We start from the raw sequence: 18,963 nt of genomic DNA, 5'->3' as shown, positions 1-18,963 counted from the left end.
AACAGAGATAGAGAAAGCTTTTTGAGGCATTGCCGCAAATTAAGACAGTTGAGGTGTTGGAGGGTTCAACATACTCCCCAGTATTCTTGAAGGAAACTGATCTAATAGGCAAAATATCCCTTGAACTGAACATTGACGAGAACTCAGTTCTGAATAAAGGTTTGCCCATTTGTGCCTATTCCTAAACACAACTGTGAGGGGCAGAATTGATGGAGAGAAGGTGCAATCCATCTTTCCTCTACATCTAGCGTAGAAATGGGAGGGACAGTGTTTTCCACCCCTCCTCTGCCAGCCAAGCAGGCTAGTGAAAAACAAATTGTAATCTGGTAGCTTTTTGGGTGGTGGGTATATTTACAGTGCCAATTATTTATACAGAACATGGTTGGCAAACTAGCACAGCCTTTGGTCCTAGCCTGTGGCCTTCCCTACCCAAGCATGGCAATTAGGATAAAGGGGGAAAACCCCTCACTTCAGGGGCAGGTGGCAGGTATGTTGGGGACTAAGCACATTTTTGCTTTGACCCCACCCATCTCTGGCATGCAGCTCCCAGAAGATTCTCCATGGAGAAATGTAGCTCTTGGGTGGGAAAGGGTTCTTCATCCATGATGTGATGCTATCAGTCTGCCTGGTGCTTAACAGAGCACAGAAGGCCAGGTAGGTCCCTGCTCTTTAAGAAGAGTGTGCCGTCCCCCACTCTTTAAGAAGAGTGTGCCGTCCAAACTGCTGGAGGAGGCAGGGGTAAAACAGGGTCACATTATGAAAGTTGCTTTAGTTATACACACCTGAGGGTTGGTGAAAAGCCGCCAAGTTGCGACAGAATGTCTAGACGTTGAGGTCAAACTAGTTGAACTGGACCTCCTGTAGCCTTGTGAAATATGTCCAGGGAATACAACAGTGAAGTTGGGCAACTTGGAAGAAAAAAGTTTAAAATACTGGTGGGGGGCGGGGGCGGGTTCAAATGCAATTTCAAGAAGAGTGCCCATTCCGGATATACACTGAACCTCAGGAGTTTAGAACAATGAAGCAATTAAAGCTGAATAGTAACACTTTTGTATTGTCCTCATGTTATGGTGAACTTGTACTGTAAAAAATTGAAGTAGAAAACTCGATTGTTTTAGAAGTGGACTGGCTGCCTTACTTATACAGCAGTCTTGATGTACCTGCCTGTTGCTTTACAGAGGATCATAAGTTGGTTCATTTCCCCCCCCCCTTAAAAAAAGGCAGTCTACTTCTCTAAACTAATTTCATTGTTTTCCTCTTCACCCTTCTGCTCTAGGCTTGCACTGAAATGGTGATGCCCATGTGTTCAGATGGCATCAACGACATGTTTGAGCCCGAAAATTGGGACTTGAAAACCTACTCGGATGAATGCTTCAAAACCTGGGGGGTGAGACCTCGTCCTGACTGGATCTCCACTCTCTATGGGGGGAAGAACATCAGTGCTCACAGCAACATCATCTTCAGGTGAGGTGTTGGTGTGTCTGTCAATCATAAGTGGTGGACATGGCTGGAATGTGAGCTTTGTCACTAGCTGATGGTGTTTGGTGCTGTTCTGGAGCCACATAGAATTCCACCCGTGACTGTATTGTGACTCTCTGTCCGCCAACAGAAGCTACTCTAATAACAGACAGCTTCTCTCGTCTACGTTTTCCATTTTATGCAAGGTAGTAGTACTTGAATAGACAGCAAATGATGCAAACCTGATGCCAAGCCAGTGGTGGGGATGATAACATAATTGCATATTGGAATTGCATGAGTAAGAGATTTATGTGGTCAGCCTTGCACTCAGTTTGCATAGCTTGTTAAAAGTAGGAATGACTTTTGTGGGAACGGGTGTCTTAGACATGCATGCACAGAAGTAAACAGCAGGTGTCAGCTTGAATTTTTGCTGGAATCTTACATTCATGGCCCACTTTTCAGCCAAGATTACTTTCCACAATGGCTTGCAAGTAGAATTGGTGCAAATGTACAATATAATCAGGGGCATGTTGGTGTGATGGGGACACACACACACACACACACACACACACACACACACACACGTGACCTTTGGGATCCTTTACAGTTGACACCCTGATCCAGTTTCCAGGGTGATAACACAAAACGAGCCTTTCCATTGACCTGCAGAGATTGCTGGGATGGGATGCAAACCTTTTGTTAATTGGGATGTTCCTAACATGCAGATAGATGTTCATTTCTCCCCCTCCCCTTCCCTTCCAGCAATGGTGGGCTCGACCCCTGGTCTGGGGGCGGAGTAACACGGAATATCACGGACACTCTAGTTGCGATATTGATCCCAGAAGGTGCTCATCATTTGGACCTGCGCTCCAACAGCCCTTATGATCCAGACTCCGTGTTGCAAGCCCGGCTTTTGGAAGTTCACTACATGAGACTCTGGTTGCAGAACTATCGTCGTAATGGTTCGAAGTAACTGAAAGAGCTGATTTTTGGGTTTTCCGCTTTCTCCTGTCAACGCCGAGGGAGGATCTGCTGGCTGGATGGCTGGCTTCACACAAGTGTTTCCCCCCTCATTGTTTCATGCCTGCTTTCCTCTTTCTCTCCTAACCAAAGCATCTTATTTGTATAGCAGATGTCTGGCTGTGCAAAGGATCTTTTGAGGTGGCAAACCTAAACCTTGCCGTGTATGGCTCCAGACTGGTGGCTCTTCCTTGATGTTCTTCTGGCACTTCACAATTTTGGCAGAGTTCAAATGGCATTGTCGGCGTTTAGGTTTAGCCCACTCCACCATGTCTTATGGAAGAAAGCTGCTTTAGAGGAATTTCCCACTGCTCCTGGTTGAGCACTGGAACCCAAACTTGGGAGTGTAGGGTATCTTTGTGGGGGGGGGGGTTGGGGGGGAGAGAGGCTTTCTTGTCCCACAAGCATCCCTCGTGTGTGGGAAGCTGGCACATAAGTAACTTATAATATCCACTGGGTTCAAAGCTGTATCGTGTAAATTCACAGATGACAAATCAGTGGCTATAAGGCATTATGGCTCAAAGTTCCTGATCATGGAATTTCTATCTGAATTCCTGTTGCTGGGAATCACAAGAATGGCAGAAGGTTGGTGCTTTCAAGAAGCCCCCAAGCAGGGCATGAAAGCATCTCGCTGGCTGTGGTTAGAAAACAGGATGCTGAACGAGATGGATCCTTGGCCTGATGCAGCAATGCACTTGTGTTAAGCTAAACAGTTTATGACATAGGTGTAAACCTTTTCAGGGGCGCTGTTGGGCTCAAGGTGCCCCCCCCCCCGAATTCCCCCAGCAGACAGTGCCAGGCATATTGAAAGGCTCACCTGATAGACTCAGTTACAATAGTAGCTGCTGCAGCACAGGACCGCCCCATATCTCTGTGTTGTACCACATTTGCCATGATTCTTTGGGGCTTTGTTCCTATCTGCCAGTAATTTTGTTTGTGTGTGTGTTTGCTAAGAATTTATACCCTGCCTTAAACAGGGTGGCTTAGGCTGGCTTCACCTTTTCATTGGACCATGAACTGCAAGGCCTCAGTCGGTCCCAACAGATTGCAAAGCTGTTAAGAAAAAAAAGGCCAGATAAGCTATGAGCCTCCATAATATTAAACAAAAATAAAACCTTCAACGTATTTTACAGGGATAATAACTGTTTTGTTGCAGTTGGGCGTGAGTGTGTCTTAGAAAGAGTCTGTGGGATATGAATGACTGTTTTTATTATGGTATCAGTTTTTGTAGGCTAAAGCTTATATATATATGTGTGTGCGTGTGTTACTGAGTTTTAAATCATAGCAGATTTTACAACAAACAAAACTATAAACAATCATGGTTACTTATTTTAGTCTAACATGAGTCATGTGCCATCTTGAGGTTGTTTTGAAGTTAAGATCTTGTGTTCCTGAGCTTAATGACCCTGTAATTGGATAGGTAAGAAGTTGAGTCGACTGTCTATCCACCCAGTCTGATTCTTCATGTATGCATCTGAGGAAGTAGGTCTGGCTCATGAAAGCTTCTGCCCTCTTAAAATAATTGCAGTTAGTCCATGGTATCAGGGGTGAAAAACCCAGTCTGTGGCACTTTGAAGACTAACACAACTACTCTCCTATTTCTTTATATGCCATTTAGACCAAAAGAAACAACATCAAACTGCTTAAAAGAGTAGGTGTGAGAGAGACTTTTTGTCCACTAATGTGAACCGGCCAGCTTGAGGCAATATGACAAAGCCTTATCCCTCATCTTAAACTGGCAGATGTTTTAAATGAAGGGATATTCTGGGGTCTAGAGTGGTTGCAACGCTGATGTTTTCCTTTGAATTGCGTTCCATTCACCATTCTCACCAATTTGCCATGCATAGATTTGTTGTTAGAAGCATAAAGCCCATTCTAATGCTCCCACTATGGACAAGCGCATCTGCAGTATTCTGCAGTGGAGACCTGAATTCGGCAGCAGCGGTGGGGTGTGTGTGTGGATCTACTACTTATTCCTTAAAAAAACAAACAAAAAAACCATCAATTTTTGTATTGGTTTTCAATGAATCAAGTAACAATAAAAAACAAGGAACAAATAATTTTGCAATAAATAAAGAGAACTCTATACACAGAGAGGGTTCTAAACACATGCATATGCACAAAACATTAAAAAGGATATAGGGAATCTAGGTACAATGAGAAAAGAAAATATATTGGCCCACACAACAAAAGGGAGGTTACAGCAGCTTAGGGTTGAGATAAACAGATCAGAAAGCCAAGTGGCAGCCTGGATGATGTCTCATACATTCTGGTTGCATAGGATAAATAAAAAAGGGCCACCACATAATCTCATATTTGTTGGATTTTATTGCTCTCCTGCCAAGCCTCCTTCATTGGGTGAGTCTTTCTGGTTGCACCAAATTCCAAACTTCACTGCACCATCCTTCCAGAGGTAATGTAAAATTAGGTTTCCAGTGGCAAGCTTTCTGCATCTTGGCAGCTGCAGGAGAGATTAGAACCAAGTTTGGGTGGCCGCTGCGAGAGCGGGACAAGATGGACCATTGGCCTGATACACCAGGCTCTTCCCATTTATTTCATCATTAATTAGAAGGGAATTGTAAATAAATAAATGAATGAATGGAGGAAGCTCTTGCCAACAGTGCTAGTTTGTGCAGATCCAGAAATGTGACCCCCTAGAAACGTGTTATTCAAGGTGCTAACTGAAGAGGGTGCCATTGTTTTTCAGATACCACCCCATCTTCTGCATAACTGTCTCCCTCTGGTTTCCATTGCTTCCTCTCTCCCACCCCAGCAGCCCCCAGTTTCCATTTGCAAAGGGGGAAAAATATTTTAGTTCGATCTCCTGGCTGTGAAAAAAAAGAAAGGGCTGTCCTGAAACATGAAGCTGCAGGATGGCAAATCCCTTCCGTTTGTCTCGTTTCCCTAATCTATGCAACCCCTTTGGGTGGTGGGTAAGCAGTTTAGGTATTTGCCATAGAAGGGGAGGTGGTGTGCCCTCCTTTCTTAGCGACAAAACTAATGTGATTATCCAAGTGAATGTGAGAGTGGGGTATTGAAGGCGTAAAGGAAATCTGTTAGAATAGCTGAATGTATCGGCTTAATCCTTTTCTCTAATGTGCTGGACAATGCTATTGGGAGGCGGTCGCTCTTTCTATACAGGAGCAAATGCTTAGTCTGCAGAGGTTATGAGTAGCTGGCAGCTTTTTAAAATACTTTTTCTAATGCCTCTCTTTTTTTAAAGAAAAGAAAAAGAAAAACACAACCACCAAAGCTGCTGGAAGTAGCTAAGGAGCACTCTGAAAAGCATTAAAAAACAAAACAAAAACCAACCCCTCACAAAAGCTTAATAGTGGAACTTGGAGCAAGATGAGCATTTGTTTTGCCTCCAGCTACCCAAAATGTTTTGGAACTAGATAAAAATCATCATTATTATTATATTTCCGCTTTTCACTCACACGAGTCACAAGGCGGCTTACATACCATAAATAATAACATAGTAGAACACCACAACATAACATTAACAAATCATCAGTAAAACAACCACCTTCCATAAAACACCAGTAACAAAACAACTTTAAAAATAGGCTAAACAGCACAACTATGAGAAAAGTCATATTGCAAAATTCACAAAGCATTACAGCTCTTGTACAGTGGTGCCCCGCAAGACGAATGCCTCACAAGACGAAAAACTCGCTAGACGAAAGAGTTTTCCGTTTTTTGAGTCGTTCCGCAAGACGAATTTCCCTATGGGCTTGCTTCGCAAGACGAAACGTCTTGCGAGTTCCTGCAAGTTTGTTTCCTTTTTCTTAAAGCCGTTAAGCCGCTAATAGCCGCTAAGCCGCTAATAGCCGTGCTTCGCAAGACGAAAAAACCGCAAGACGAAGAGACTCGCGGAATGGATTAATTTCGTCTTGCGAGGCACCACTGTAACCCACAAAACAATATTAGCAACATTAGCAAACTAACAACCAAAAACAAAGCATTGCTGAATTTTCTTTCATTGTAGAAACAGATCCTTGCCACCCCATTCAATGCATAATACTGAATGGGAAAGAGGGCTTGTCTTCAAGAACATGTCATGTAAGACAGCAGCAAATTACCTAAAATATTCTAAGTGCTGTACATACCTGCATATATCAAAGCAGTGGTTCCCAGATGTTTTGGGGCCATTTCCCCAATAGTTCCATAAATTCATCCACTGTGCCCCCCGCCAAAAGAATAGCTGTCTGCAAGACCCACTAAGGGAGATAACACAATAAAATCCAAAGTGGGAACAATTAGTTGCATGTTTATTCAAAATTCAGTTAAAACCAATTAGCTGAATTAATGCAACAAATCTTCTGAACTTGATCCAGTGGTACCAGCTTTTCAAAGCCATTTGCACCTACAGTGTCTCCTTGCTGCACTTCCCTCTAAGCACCCAAAGCACCTGCAGGGGGCAGTACCACCCACTTCAGGATCCACCGATTTATGCCATCATTGTGGCTAAAGGGACGCAGGTGGCGCTGTGGGTTAAACCACAGAGCCTAGGACTTGCCGATCAGAAGGTCGGCGGTTTGAATCCCTGTGACGGGGAGAGCTCCCGTTGCTCGGTCCCTGCTCCTGCCAACCTAGCAGTTCGAAAGCATGTCAAAGTGCAAGTAGATAAATAGGTACCGCTGCGGCGGGAAGGTAAACGGCGTTTCCGTGCGCTGCTCTGGTTCGCCAGAAGCGGCTTAGTCATGCTGGCCACGTGACCCGGAAGCTGTACGCTGGCTCCCTCAGCCAATAAAGTGAGATGAGCGCCACAACCCCAGAGTCGGTCACGACTCGACCTAATGGTCAGGGGTCCCTTTACCTTTACCATTATGGCTAAGCCAGGTGAGGGTAGCCAATGGGTCTCGAACCCTCTGTGAGTTAGGGTCTTCCCGTGCATGTGAAGACAAGCTCTGGTGTATTGAGCAGACGAGACCAGTAGTGGGTTCATTGGTCAAGAAGGCAGTTTCTGCACCTGCTGTTGAGAAGTGGGCAGATAGGGCTTGCCAACCTGGGAAGGGAGCCCATCTAGAAGGAATACACTGATCCCTAACCTCTGTTGCCTTGTGAGATATCTTCTAGAGAAGAAAAGGCCAAGGAGTAAACCCTACACAAATCCAGAGAGATGTCCCTAAAATGGTTAGGTCGTGTCTTGTACGCCTCCTTCCAGCAACTCCTGGTGCCAAGCTGGTGCCAAATGTCTTGCTCTGCTTTCTGTTGGACCCACTCAGTGAGGCTGAGAGGGGGGCGTCTTGTCGCCTGGGCAGCCCAGTGCCTCTATACACACTGCCCAAGCTTGTGTCCTGGGGAGGTCATTTCGGTTTGATGTCACCCCCAGAGGCACACTCCATTGTCTTTCGAGACAGATGGATGCCAACAGCAGCCACATTTATTAAAGGAGAAGTCCCTGCCTGCACGTTCACAATCTCAGACATGACACAAAAGGAAAATCAAACAGGGAAGGGAAAGGAAAGTGAGTCTTCATCTACAGATGGATGGTGCCATATTGGTTGGTTGACCCCCTGTCCATGGGAAGCAGGGGCTGCAGTTGTCATCCTAGATTTCCTAGACTGTTCCTCCCTGCAGCTCTGCAATTGCGGGTACATGGCAGTTTGAGCAGAGTATTCTTATATTTCAGGGAAGCAGTACAACAGCACTGTGAGGCGATTCAGAATTTACTCCCTATTGCAAAGCGAGTGCTCTTAAGTGGTAGGAGACGGCCTTGTCTCAAGGACTTCCAGTGATTTCCTAACTGCAGCAAGACTAGAACACAAGCCTGGAACATTTTAGCCAATAGCTAAAGTCATTGGGCAACCTTTTCTGGAATGTACATGCAAGCCCAGAAGTAAAAGGGGGCAGAGCAACAGACAGGACTCTTTTGCATTCACACACATCTCCTAATCTGCCACCCAAGAAAGTAAGATGAATATTCACAATGCAAGGATGCATTACAGCCAGGTGGAGCCGGCCCGCCCATGAGGCAGAATGAGACGGCTGCCTCAGGTGGTGCTCTCTAAGGGGCATCGCCCGTGTTCTGCTGCCCAACTTTGCCACTGGTCTCCCCAGCCTCTGGGGCAGAGAGGGACTGGCAACAAAGCTCTGTGGAATGCCTCCCCTTCTGCCAAGTTGGCATGAGGGGAGGTCTTCTACCACCCAACTTTGCTGCTGGGCAGGGAGATTCCCCACCCTGGCAGTGTGGCAGGGCTTTGCTCCAGCTTTTCCTGAAGGGAGGAGCCACTGCAAAACCGTGTTGTCAGGTGGGGAAGGAGTTCCAGAAAGTGTGTTTCTCCCTGTCCGGCAAGGAGGTGAGGTCAGGTAATCAATATGCTCGCTGCTGTGTGAAGTGAAGGACATGAGGCAGGAGTTGGTAATGCAGGTGAGCTGCAAGCAAGCAAGCTGCCGGCCAGCTCTGTGAGGGCTCCTTTTATTGACACAATATGCAAACCCAGGTAGATACATTTTGGGCTGTGAGCTTTACACATCTTCCAGTCCCAAGATCGTGGGGTGGTACAAAGTTATTTTGGCACCTGTTTCCACCATGTCATTTCCCCCTTGCACAATGTATGACAAAAGAGACAAAGGTCACAGACAGGACATGGCAGAGTACTGAGATCGCAGAAGGTTAGACAGAGGGCAAGATGTTCAGACAGCTGTGGCTTTATCTGTGAGGGGGAGTGTGCTCCGCACCCCAAGGTCATGCGTTCAGGCAGCTGAGGCTGCCCATGGGCAGGAGTGTGCTCTGCAACCCAGCGATCATTCCTACACTGTGTTACCTCAGGCAGCAAAGGTTCTTGGGCCAGCACAAGCCAGGTGGAAATACCCAGAATTTCCAGCTCTGCAACTATCAAGGGCTACTAGCCATAATGGCTATGTTCTGCCACTTGCAGGCAGCGATGCTTAATGCCAATTGCTGGAAGCCACAGAAGGGAAAAGCGTCCTTTTGCTTGAATCCTGCTTCCCAAAGATATCTGGTTGCCCGCCATGAGAATGGGATGCTGGCCTAGATGGCTTTTCTTGCGTTCTAATGCAGACACACCTCTTCCAAAAACGAACAGGCATGACTGGCCTCCTTCGCCTTTGAGTCGGGCAAAACCATTTCCAAGAGAAGCGGCATCTCTTGGTCTCAGGCCCTCCCTTTAATTTCCTGAGCTCCGTGCTTGAGGCTTTTGTCGAAACAATGGCACAAGACCTTTGTGAGACACCGCTTCCAAGGTCTCTCTCCCAAAGTGGCGGGGCCTGCCACCACCTCATGTCGAGAAGAGGCCAATAAGCAGGAAGGCAGCGGGAGGCAAACGCAATAACCACAGGCCCTTGAGTTATAGTGGTAACCTGCCGAAATCCCAGGTCGCCGAGTAATTTACAGAGGCGGCCCGATGTCATCCGAGAACAATTCCCGCAGCCTAGGCCCCAAACGTCTACGGACTCCTGCTGCTCATATTATTAATACTATCAACAAACAGCAGGGCGTTTATACCGCAGAGAAAAGAAACCCGACTCGGGCAACTGAGCTAAAGGATCACCAGTGGCCCGGATTCAGTGGGAAACTTGAATTAGGGTTTAATAAGGGCGTGATGGGAAAATGGAGCTTTTCCTAACATTTTCTCCAATAGGGCTTTTTTGTGTGAGCTGCATCAGTGTGTGTGTGTGTGTGTGTGTGTGTGTGTGTGTGTGTTTGCAGGGTGGGGGGTTGACTACGGAGGAACAGGTGCTCAGCAGTGGCAACAGCGGAGGGGAGGAATTATAGGCAGGGGCGCAGAAGGGGCAAAGTATATTTCTAGGTGGGTGAGTTGTTTCTCACATGCAAGATCTCAAAGAAAAATAACAGTACAGTGGTACCTTGGGATGCGAATGGGATCCGTTCCGGAGTCCCATTCGCATCCTGAACAGAACATAAGACGCGATGGCACATCTGCGCATGTGCAGGTCGTGTTTTGCCGCTTCTGCGCATGTGTGTGATGTCATTTTGAGCGTCTGCGCAAGCGGCGAAACCCGGACGTAACGTGCTCTGTTACTTCCAGGTTGCTGCAGAGCGCAACCCAAAAGCGCTCAACCTGAAGCACATTCAACCTGAGGTATGACTGTAAACGTTAATGAGGGGGGGGGCAAGCTCCTTGTTCGTAGTTGTGAGTGGCGATTGTCCCTCCTGCCCCCACGCTGTTGCCACCCTTGTGCTCCAGACTGGCCTCTTAGCATTCCAAAAAGTCTCAGGTCACTTCCATCCTTGCATGTTCCCAGCCGTTAGAACCTGATCTATTAATATCTGTGAATTATTCATCTGATAAATCTCTTATCGGTTAATGAGAAAATCATCACATTTTTCACTTGGCTTAGATTTGCAGAGGGGTGTCACATTTGGCCATGGTGCATGCAGGAAAGAAGTTGTGAAACTAATGAAATCTCCTCCCCACCCCCTGCAAAAAACGAACCAGTGTCTAAATTTGATGGCCTCTTTTGAGCTGAAGGCCAAATGACCCCCCCCATTGGTCCTGGTCTTGTCCATGTATCATCCCAGCGATCTCCTCAATACCCACCTGTGGAGATGAGATGAGTTGGGAGCAAAGAGTTTTCCTGGCACCCCAGAATCATTTTAAATTAATAACCAGCAAGCAACGTAAACCTTTTCTGCTTTTTTTTTTTACACTGACTACACACAGCGTGGGAATAAGCCGTCATGACAATGTAACCGGGTCACTTGAAACAGAAAGGTGAAACCAAGTCCCTCTTGGATGAGATGGTCTTTTTTAAAAAAAAACAAAACAAGCCAACCTCTTCTCTGTTGCTTTCTCTGGTGTCCCCGCTTCCTTGCACTTTTCCTGCTTCTGTGTCATTTTCTAATCCTTGGAATTTCTGTAGTTTTACCTCTCCTTCCCTCAGCTACCAGCACACATCTTTCTTGTGGTGGTGCCCTGCTGAGATCTGGTACTTCCTTGAAGTTATTTTCTGCAAATGCCACTGCACACAATAAGTATTAAAGAATCCCCGCTCCCAAATGCAAAATATGAAAACTTTGGAAGCAAGAGTTAAAGACCTACCATTAATTAAGAATTCACTGTATAAAGTTATGGTATACAGTGGTACCTCGGATTACATATGTTTCAGGTTACATACGCTTCAGGTTACAGATTCCGCTAACCCAGAAATAGTGCTTCAGGTTAAGAACTTTGCTTCAGGATGAGAACAGAAATTGTGCTCTGGCGGCGCGGCGGCAGCAGGAGGCCCCATTAGCTAAAGTGGTGCTTCAGGTTAAGAACAGTATCAGGTTAAGTACGGACCTCCGGAACGAATTAAGTACTTAACCCGAGGTACCACTGTAATGATATACAAGTCCGCTCAGAAGTCAGTCTCTTTGCTGCAGACTCTAGGACTGCAGTCTAGACTTTGCTTTTACGGCGGGCATTAGAGAAAAGCCAGGGCTCTTGTGCCATTAGCAGCTGGGTTGCAGGCAGAAATCCAGAAGGTCAAGCCTTTATCCTTACAGAAATACCATTGCAGGGAACGCTTCGCCTGTTGACTGTCTGCCAGGCATTATAGCAAGTGTGATAAGGGACTATCACTTTATTTTGGGGGGCTCTCTGCTTGCAAAGAGGGATGCGGGTGGTGCTGTGGGTTAAACCACAGAGCCTAGGACTTGCCGATCAGAAGGTCATTGGTTCGAATCCCCGCAACAGGGTGAGCTCCCATTGCTCAGTTCCTGCTCTTGCCAACCTAGCAGTTCGAAAGCACGTCAAAGTGCAAGTAGATAAATAGGTACTGCTCCGGCAGGAAGGTAAACGGTGTTTCCGTGCGCTGCTCTGGTTCGCCAGAAGCGGCTTAGTCATGCTGGCCACATGACCCGGAAGCTGTACGCCGGCTCCCTTGGCCAATAAAGCCAGATGAGTGCCGCAACCCCAGAGTCTTCTGCGACTGGAAGTAATGGTCAGGGGTCCCTTTACCTTTACCTGCTTGCAAAAGAGGGCACAGATTTGCATGTGACAAGAAGCATGCGCAAATTTTATGCATCCTCTTTTGCCAGTGGGTTGGAGGGCCCTATCCACTGGGCCCAAAAAAAACCCTATTGGTGTCTCTGGGGAAAGGCAGGATTAAAACAAATATTAACAATGCTGCATCTGGTCCATCCCCGTCCTCCCCCCCCCCCAGTACAAAAGAAATGGAAGGATAACTGGAGGCTTATCTTTCCCCTTTGCCTTCAGCTCCCAGCCAAATCGGCAGCAATGGAGCAACTGGGACTTGGCAAACGGCTTCTCAGCTCCTCTCCCCCAGCACCAGGATAAATGTCCCAGTCATCTAAATGTTTTGACACTTCTCCTACTGCTCCCCCCACCCCACGGCCATTGCTTTAACTGTGGCCCGAGTTATCTTCTAGAGCCACGTTTCCCCAGAAACCGGCGCTTTTGTTGTGTGTCCTTCCAGTCCCTATCTCCGCTTCTCCTTTTTGCAGTGATCACAGCAGAAAGCTGGCAAATTGGCTCGAAAGAGAGAAAAAGCTCTCCGTTGCCATGCCTGCCTCTTGTTCTGCTTAATTTCCCCTTGCCTTCTCCAAAATAGGGGCAAGGCTTAAATCCTGCTGACAGCCACCTGATCCAGAAAGCATGTTTAGTCAAAAGCAAGTCCTGCTGATTTCGGTGGGGCTTACTTCTAAGTAAGCAGACTGCATACACACACTTACCTGGGTGTAGGAACGGACAGTTTCTCCTTTTTCCAATCTCATGCTCAGTTGTCCACATTCCCACATTAGGTTGTTGTTGTTATTATCCTCACTGAAATTCTTAGTAATTTTGGTATGCGATTTTGTCTAATATATACATTTTCTTTTGCAAAGCCATTTTCATGTGATGAATTTTGTATGTTAATTTCACAAACATAGGCATTTCTGCGCATGCTTTATCCTATCCTAGTATGTGTGTTTTTGAGCATGTTACAGTGGTACCTCTGGTTACAGATGCTTCGTTACAGACGCTTCAGGTTACAGACTCCGCTAACCCAGAAATATTACCTCGGGTTAAGAACTTTGATTCAGGATGAGAACAGAAATTGTGCGGCAGCGGGAGGCCCCATTAGCTAAAGTGGTACCTCAGGTTAAGAACAGTTTCAGGTTAAGAACGGACCTCCCGAACAAATTAAGTTCTTAACCCGAGGTACCACTGTACTTGGTTGGAGAACTACATTGCAATATTTGGTAATGTGAAAAATTTCTAAGAAAGGCTGTGTTTAGGTTTGCATATTGTTTTGTAAACTATGGCTCACATAGGTTCACCTTTCAATGGGGACAGAATCTAATTTCTCACCCCACCTAGGCCTACTAGGGAGTAAGCCACACTGGATGCAGTAGTACTTGTTTCTGAGTAGTCACACATTTAGATACACTGTGCACTCCACAATTTTGTATCACAGAGCACTCATTGAGCTGTGCAATCACGACAGCACAACTTGGCCTCCCCCACAACCCATCCACAGAAAGTATTTTTCTCAGTTTGATCTTCTTGCAGATACAGTAATAAGATCATCCAAAATCCAAATTGGTGCCTAACTGCTAGATATTAAAGAGATTTTTTAAAAGGAGTCTGTTTTCATTTTATGGTGCATTTGTGCTAAACATAAAGACAACTGGGGGGGAGGGGTTGGGTAGGGTAAAGGGATAAATAAAGATCATATCCTGTAATGAATCCTATTCTGCAGTATCATCAAATCCATTGTGAGGATACGTTTAAAATGCTGTTAGCAGAAATACAGATTTAATTTTATTTGGGTAATTATCATTTTGAGACACTCAGCAAAACCATCCAATCAGAATAATGTCATGTCACACAAACCATAATAAAGTTCAATTAAATATGGCTGCTTACTTAGTAAAAAACAAAGATGTATCAATTTTTCATCATCATAATCCAAGATTTTGGCCTGGATCTCGCTGAGATAATCAAAACCCTGATTCTGGACCCTTCTACACCAGAGTGAAGGTTAGGGTTGTTTCTTGCAAAAATAAATGCATTCCCTGCATGTAGAGAATAAGCGTGTCGAAAGGAAAGGCTTTCTAGCTTAGCCTTTCCCCTGAGATACTTGCTTCTTATATACATGGGGGATTCTTTTGTATGGACAGTGCTGGATTTACGTATAAGCTAAACAAGCTATAGCTTAGGGCCCTACTCTCTTGGGGGCTGCAGAAAAATATAAAGGAAAAAATACCTGGATGTACATTTCCAAAATATAAGACAAAAAACAAATAAAATAAAACCTACATATAACAACAGTGTTTTGTGTTGTGTAGGCTCCTATGATGTAAGCAATGGGCCCCGCCTGCTAGCCTGCTCCCTAAAATATCACTGGTTTGCTTCTTTCTATATATAGGGCGCCTACGTTCTGCATGGACTTTTTTCATGGCAACATGTGCAAAAGGCTTTAGCTACCTATAAGGTCCATAAATTACCGTACAGCATGCAGTGGTACCTCGGGTTAAGTACTTAATTTGTTCTGGAGGTCTGTTCTTAACCTGAAACTGTTCTTAACCTGAAGACCACTTTAGCTAATGGGGCCTCCTGCTGCCGCCGAGCCACCAGAGCACGATTTCTGTTCTCATCCTGAAGCAAAGTTCGTAACCCGAGGTAATATTTCTGGGTTAGCGGAGTCTGTAACCTGAAGTGTATGTAACCTGAAGCGTATGTAACCCGAGGTACCACTGTATATTCAACACAAAAAGCAGTGACAATTTGTTGTTTACAAAGGGCAGCTGGACCTATGAAGGACCCCATTACCTTAGAATCATAGAATCATAGAATCATAGAGTTGGAAGAGACCACAAGGGCCATCGAGTCCGACCCCCTGCCAAGCAGGAAACACCATCAGAGCACTCCTGACATATGGTTGTCAAGCCTCTGCTTAAAGACCTCCAAAGTAGGAGACTCCACCACACTCCTTGGCAGCAAATTCCACTGTCAAACAGCTCTTACTGTCAGGAAGTTCTTCCTCATGTTTAGGTGGAATCTTCTTTCTTGTAGTTTGGATCCATTGCTCCGTGTCCACTTCTCTGGAGCAGCAGAAAACAACCTTTCTCCCTCCTCTATGTGACATCCTTTTATATATTTGAACATGGCTATCATATCACCCCTTAACCTCCTCTTCTCCAGGCTAAACATGCCCAGCTCCCTTAGCCGTTCCTCATAAGGCATCGTTTCCAGGCCTTTGATCATTTTGGTTGCCCTCCTCTGGACACGTTCCAGTTTGTCAGTGTCCTTCTTGAATTGTGGTGCCCAGAACTGGACACAGTACTCCAGGTGAGGTGTTCAGTAGCTTAGGGCCACAACAAACCCAAATCTGGCCCTGTGTATGGAGGTACATCAGGTGAACCCCCAGTTACAGTCACGGGAAGAACACAAGATTCCCTGCTGGATCAGACCAAAGGCTCATCTTGTCTAGCATTCTCTTCTCACAGTGGCCAGACAGCTGCCCATGGCAAGCCCATGAGCAGGACCTGAGCTCAAGAACACTGTGGCTTCCAGCCACGGGCATTCAGAGACATGCTGACTCCAGCATGGAAGGTAGAACATAGACATGGCTAGCAGCCATTGATTATACGATTGACTATCACATCAAGTGATATAGTCCAAATAGGTAGGTATACCACCTCAGTGGGACTAAGCCTTTTTTTAAAAAAACAACTGTGGAATGGGGCAGAGGAGAGCAACCAAGATGATCAAGGGTCTAGAAACCAAGCCTGAATAGGAATGGCTGAGGGAATTGGGTATGTTTAGCCTGGAGAAGTATTTTCTTGGGCTCCGTGATCACTGCAGATGGTGACAGCAGCCACGAAATTAAAAGACGCCCGCTTCTTGCGATGACAAATCTAGACAGCATCTTAAAAAGAAGAGACAACCTTGCCAACAAAGGTCTGTGTAGTTAAAGCCATGGCTTTCCCAGTAGTGATGTATGGAAGTGAGAGCTGGACCATAAAGAAGGCTGATTGCCGAAGAATGGATGCTTTTGAATTCTGGTGCTGGAGGAGACTCTTGAGAGTCCCATGGACTGCAAGAAGATCAAACACATTCATTCTTAAGGAAATCAGCCCTGAGTGCTCACTGAAAGGACAGTTCCTGAAGCTGAGGCTCCAATACTTTGGCCACCTCATGAGAAGAGAAGACTCCCTGGAAAAGACCCTGATGCTGGGAAAGATGGAGGACACAAGGAGAAGGGGACGACAGAGGACGAGATGGTTGGACAGTGTTCTCGAAGCTACCAGCATGAGTTTGACCAAAGTGCGGGAGGCAGTGGAAAACAGGAGTGCCTGGCATGCTCTGGTCCATGGGGTCATGAAGAGTCGGACACGACTAAACGACTAAACAACAACAGCCTGGAGAAGATTTGAGAGGTGATATGAAAGCCATCTTCAAATATCTGAAAGGCTTCCACGTGGAAGGTGGAGCAATCTTGTTTTCTTCTGCTTTGGAGGGCAGGACCTGAATGAATGGATTCAAGTTACAGGAAAGCAGATTCCACCTAAACATCAGGGAGAACTTTCTGATGGTAAGAGCTGTTCAGCAGTGGAATGGACTCCGTCAGAAGGTGGTGGACTCTCCTTCCTTGGAGGTTTTTAAGCAGATGTTGGAAGGTCATGTGTCTGGGGTTCTTTAGCTGTGATTCCTGCATAGCAGAGGGTTGGACAAGGAGACCCTGGGAGTCCCTTCCAACTCTACAATTCTATGCTTTGGTTTGTAGTTATCTTTATATAGATATCCATAGATTATTAAAATTAAGATGGCCGTTTCAGCCATTGAAAGTTACCAAAATAAAGGTGGCCATTTCAGACATGGGGAAGTGTGGGAGAGCGAAGCTTCAGGCACATTCCCAGCTCTGTGGCTCAGAAATAATTCGTTGGCAATGCGTTCTGGCCCTCTAGCTTTCCAGGAAAGGGAACAGGAGCCACCGCCATGTCCCCATTTTCATTGTCGGCAGGATCGAGAGATAAGAGCTGCACAGATCTACACGCACACATGAGTCTGACATTGTCACTCGTGCGATCGTCTCGGAGCTGAAACGCTGCAACAACGCCAATGTTCCCTTTTGTGTCTATGCACAGATGTTGTGGGTGAGATTTCCTGAATTCTGCTGAAAAATAAAGCCAGTTTTATCAGCATTTCCCAAGTGCCCAATAGACATGCAAATGTGTTGTTAACGTCAGTTCTGCCCCCCTTTATTAGCTGTCCTGCATTAACTAGCTGGTCTTTTCTCAGTCTTCTTTTTTCCTCCCCGTTTCCTTTAAGCGCTCTATGTTTGATGTGAGATTTTCTCCTTCGCTCTTTCTCGGTTCCCATACTTTCGTTCCTCGTTCTCCCCCTTCCCCCCTTTTTTTGGTCAATGCATTTGTTTAAAGTTGTTTGTTTATTAACCCTTCCAAAGGTCTCCCGTGCCTTCAGTATGGTGGGAGCCGGGGGGGGGGGGAGAGACCATAGTTGCTGGCGACAGTGGAGACCAAATCAGGTTCTTTTAAAAGAAAAAGAAAGAGACCCTCAACAAATAGTGATTGAGCACACAGCCCAATCAACGAAATACAAGCTGACAAGCCGAAAAGAGCCTTCTTCTGCAATGAAAGAACACCATCAATATGCTTTTGTTTCTTAAAAGAGACCACAGGAGAGCCTGTGTGGTGCAGTGGTTAGAGTGTCGGGCTTGGACCCGGGAGAGACCAGGGTTCAAATCCCGACTTGGGCATGAAGCTCATGGGGTGTGATCCTGCGCCATTTACTACCTCTGAGCCTAACCCACCTTGATTGGGGATTGAACGAGGAGGGGGAAGAACCATGTTGGCCGAGTAGCAAAACTGCAGTTAGGAAGCCAAATCATGTGCAATACTGACTCTTTCCTTGACATTAAAACAATATCCAAACACTTAAAATATTCGAAAGCTTTTGCTTGCAGAATATATAGCTAAAGAAGAATATAAGGTAAAGGTAAAGGGACCCCTGACCATTAGGCCCAGTCGTGGCCGACTCTGGGGTTGCGCCAGACTAAGCCGCTTCTGGCGAACCAAAGCAGCGCACGGAAATGCCGTTAACCTTCCTGCTGGAGTGGTACCTATTTATCTACTTGCACTGGCATGCTTTCGAACTGCTAGGTTGGCAGGAGCAGGGACCGAGCAACGGGAGCTCACCCTGTCGTGGGGATTTGAACTGCCGACCTTCTGATCGGCAAGTCCTAGGCTCTGTGGTTTAACCCACAGCGCCACCCGTGTCCCTTGCAAAGAAGAATATATGCAAAGTATTTGCATTCGCATGCTTATCCAAGCATGGGCTTGTTTTTTCTAAGTTGAAGATTACAGCTTCTTCCTTAAACGTTCAAACAAAACCCTGTCTTTCTCTCCTTCCAGTATTTGCATTTGGCCTTCTGCACATGACCCAGCTAGGACATGCAGATGCTTCTGAGAAGTTCCACTTTCTCCTTCCAGCAGACTTCTCCTTCATGCTTCTTTGGGAGAACATCAACTTCTGTACTTCTTTCTGT

General features: G+C 46.1%; 1 protein-coding gene across 1 annotated transcript in view; it reads left to right on the top strand.

The window, feature by feature from the left end:
* Positions 1 to 3,608, top strand: part of PRCP (prolylcarboxypeptidase) — a 33,002-nt gene extending 29,394 nt beyond the window's left edge. The window contains exons 8-9 of the mRNA XM_082219404.1: positions 1,277 to 1,464; positions 2,221 to 3,608. Of these exons, the coding sequence (XP_082075530.1) occupies positions 1,277 to 1,464; positions 2,221 to 2,431 (399 nt within the window). The 3' untranslated portion in view covers positions 2,432 to 3,608. The remainder of the gene's footprint in view (positions 1 to 1,276; positions 1,465 to 2,220) is intronic.
* Positions 3,609 to 18,963: the final 15,355 nt, after the last annotated feature.

This window comes from Podarcis vaucheri (assembly GCF_965113315.1).
Source record: "Podarcis vaucheri genome assembly, chromosome: 4".
Taxonomy (NCBI): Eukaryota; Metazoa; Chordata; class Lepidosauria; order Squamata; family Lacertidae; genus Podarcis; species Podarcis vaucheri.
Note: the sequence above shows the minus strand (reverse complement) of the source record. Positions and strands in the feature narration are given on the sequence as shown.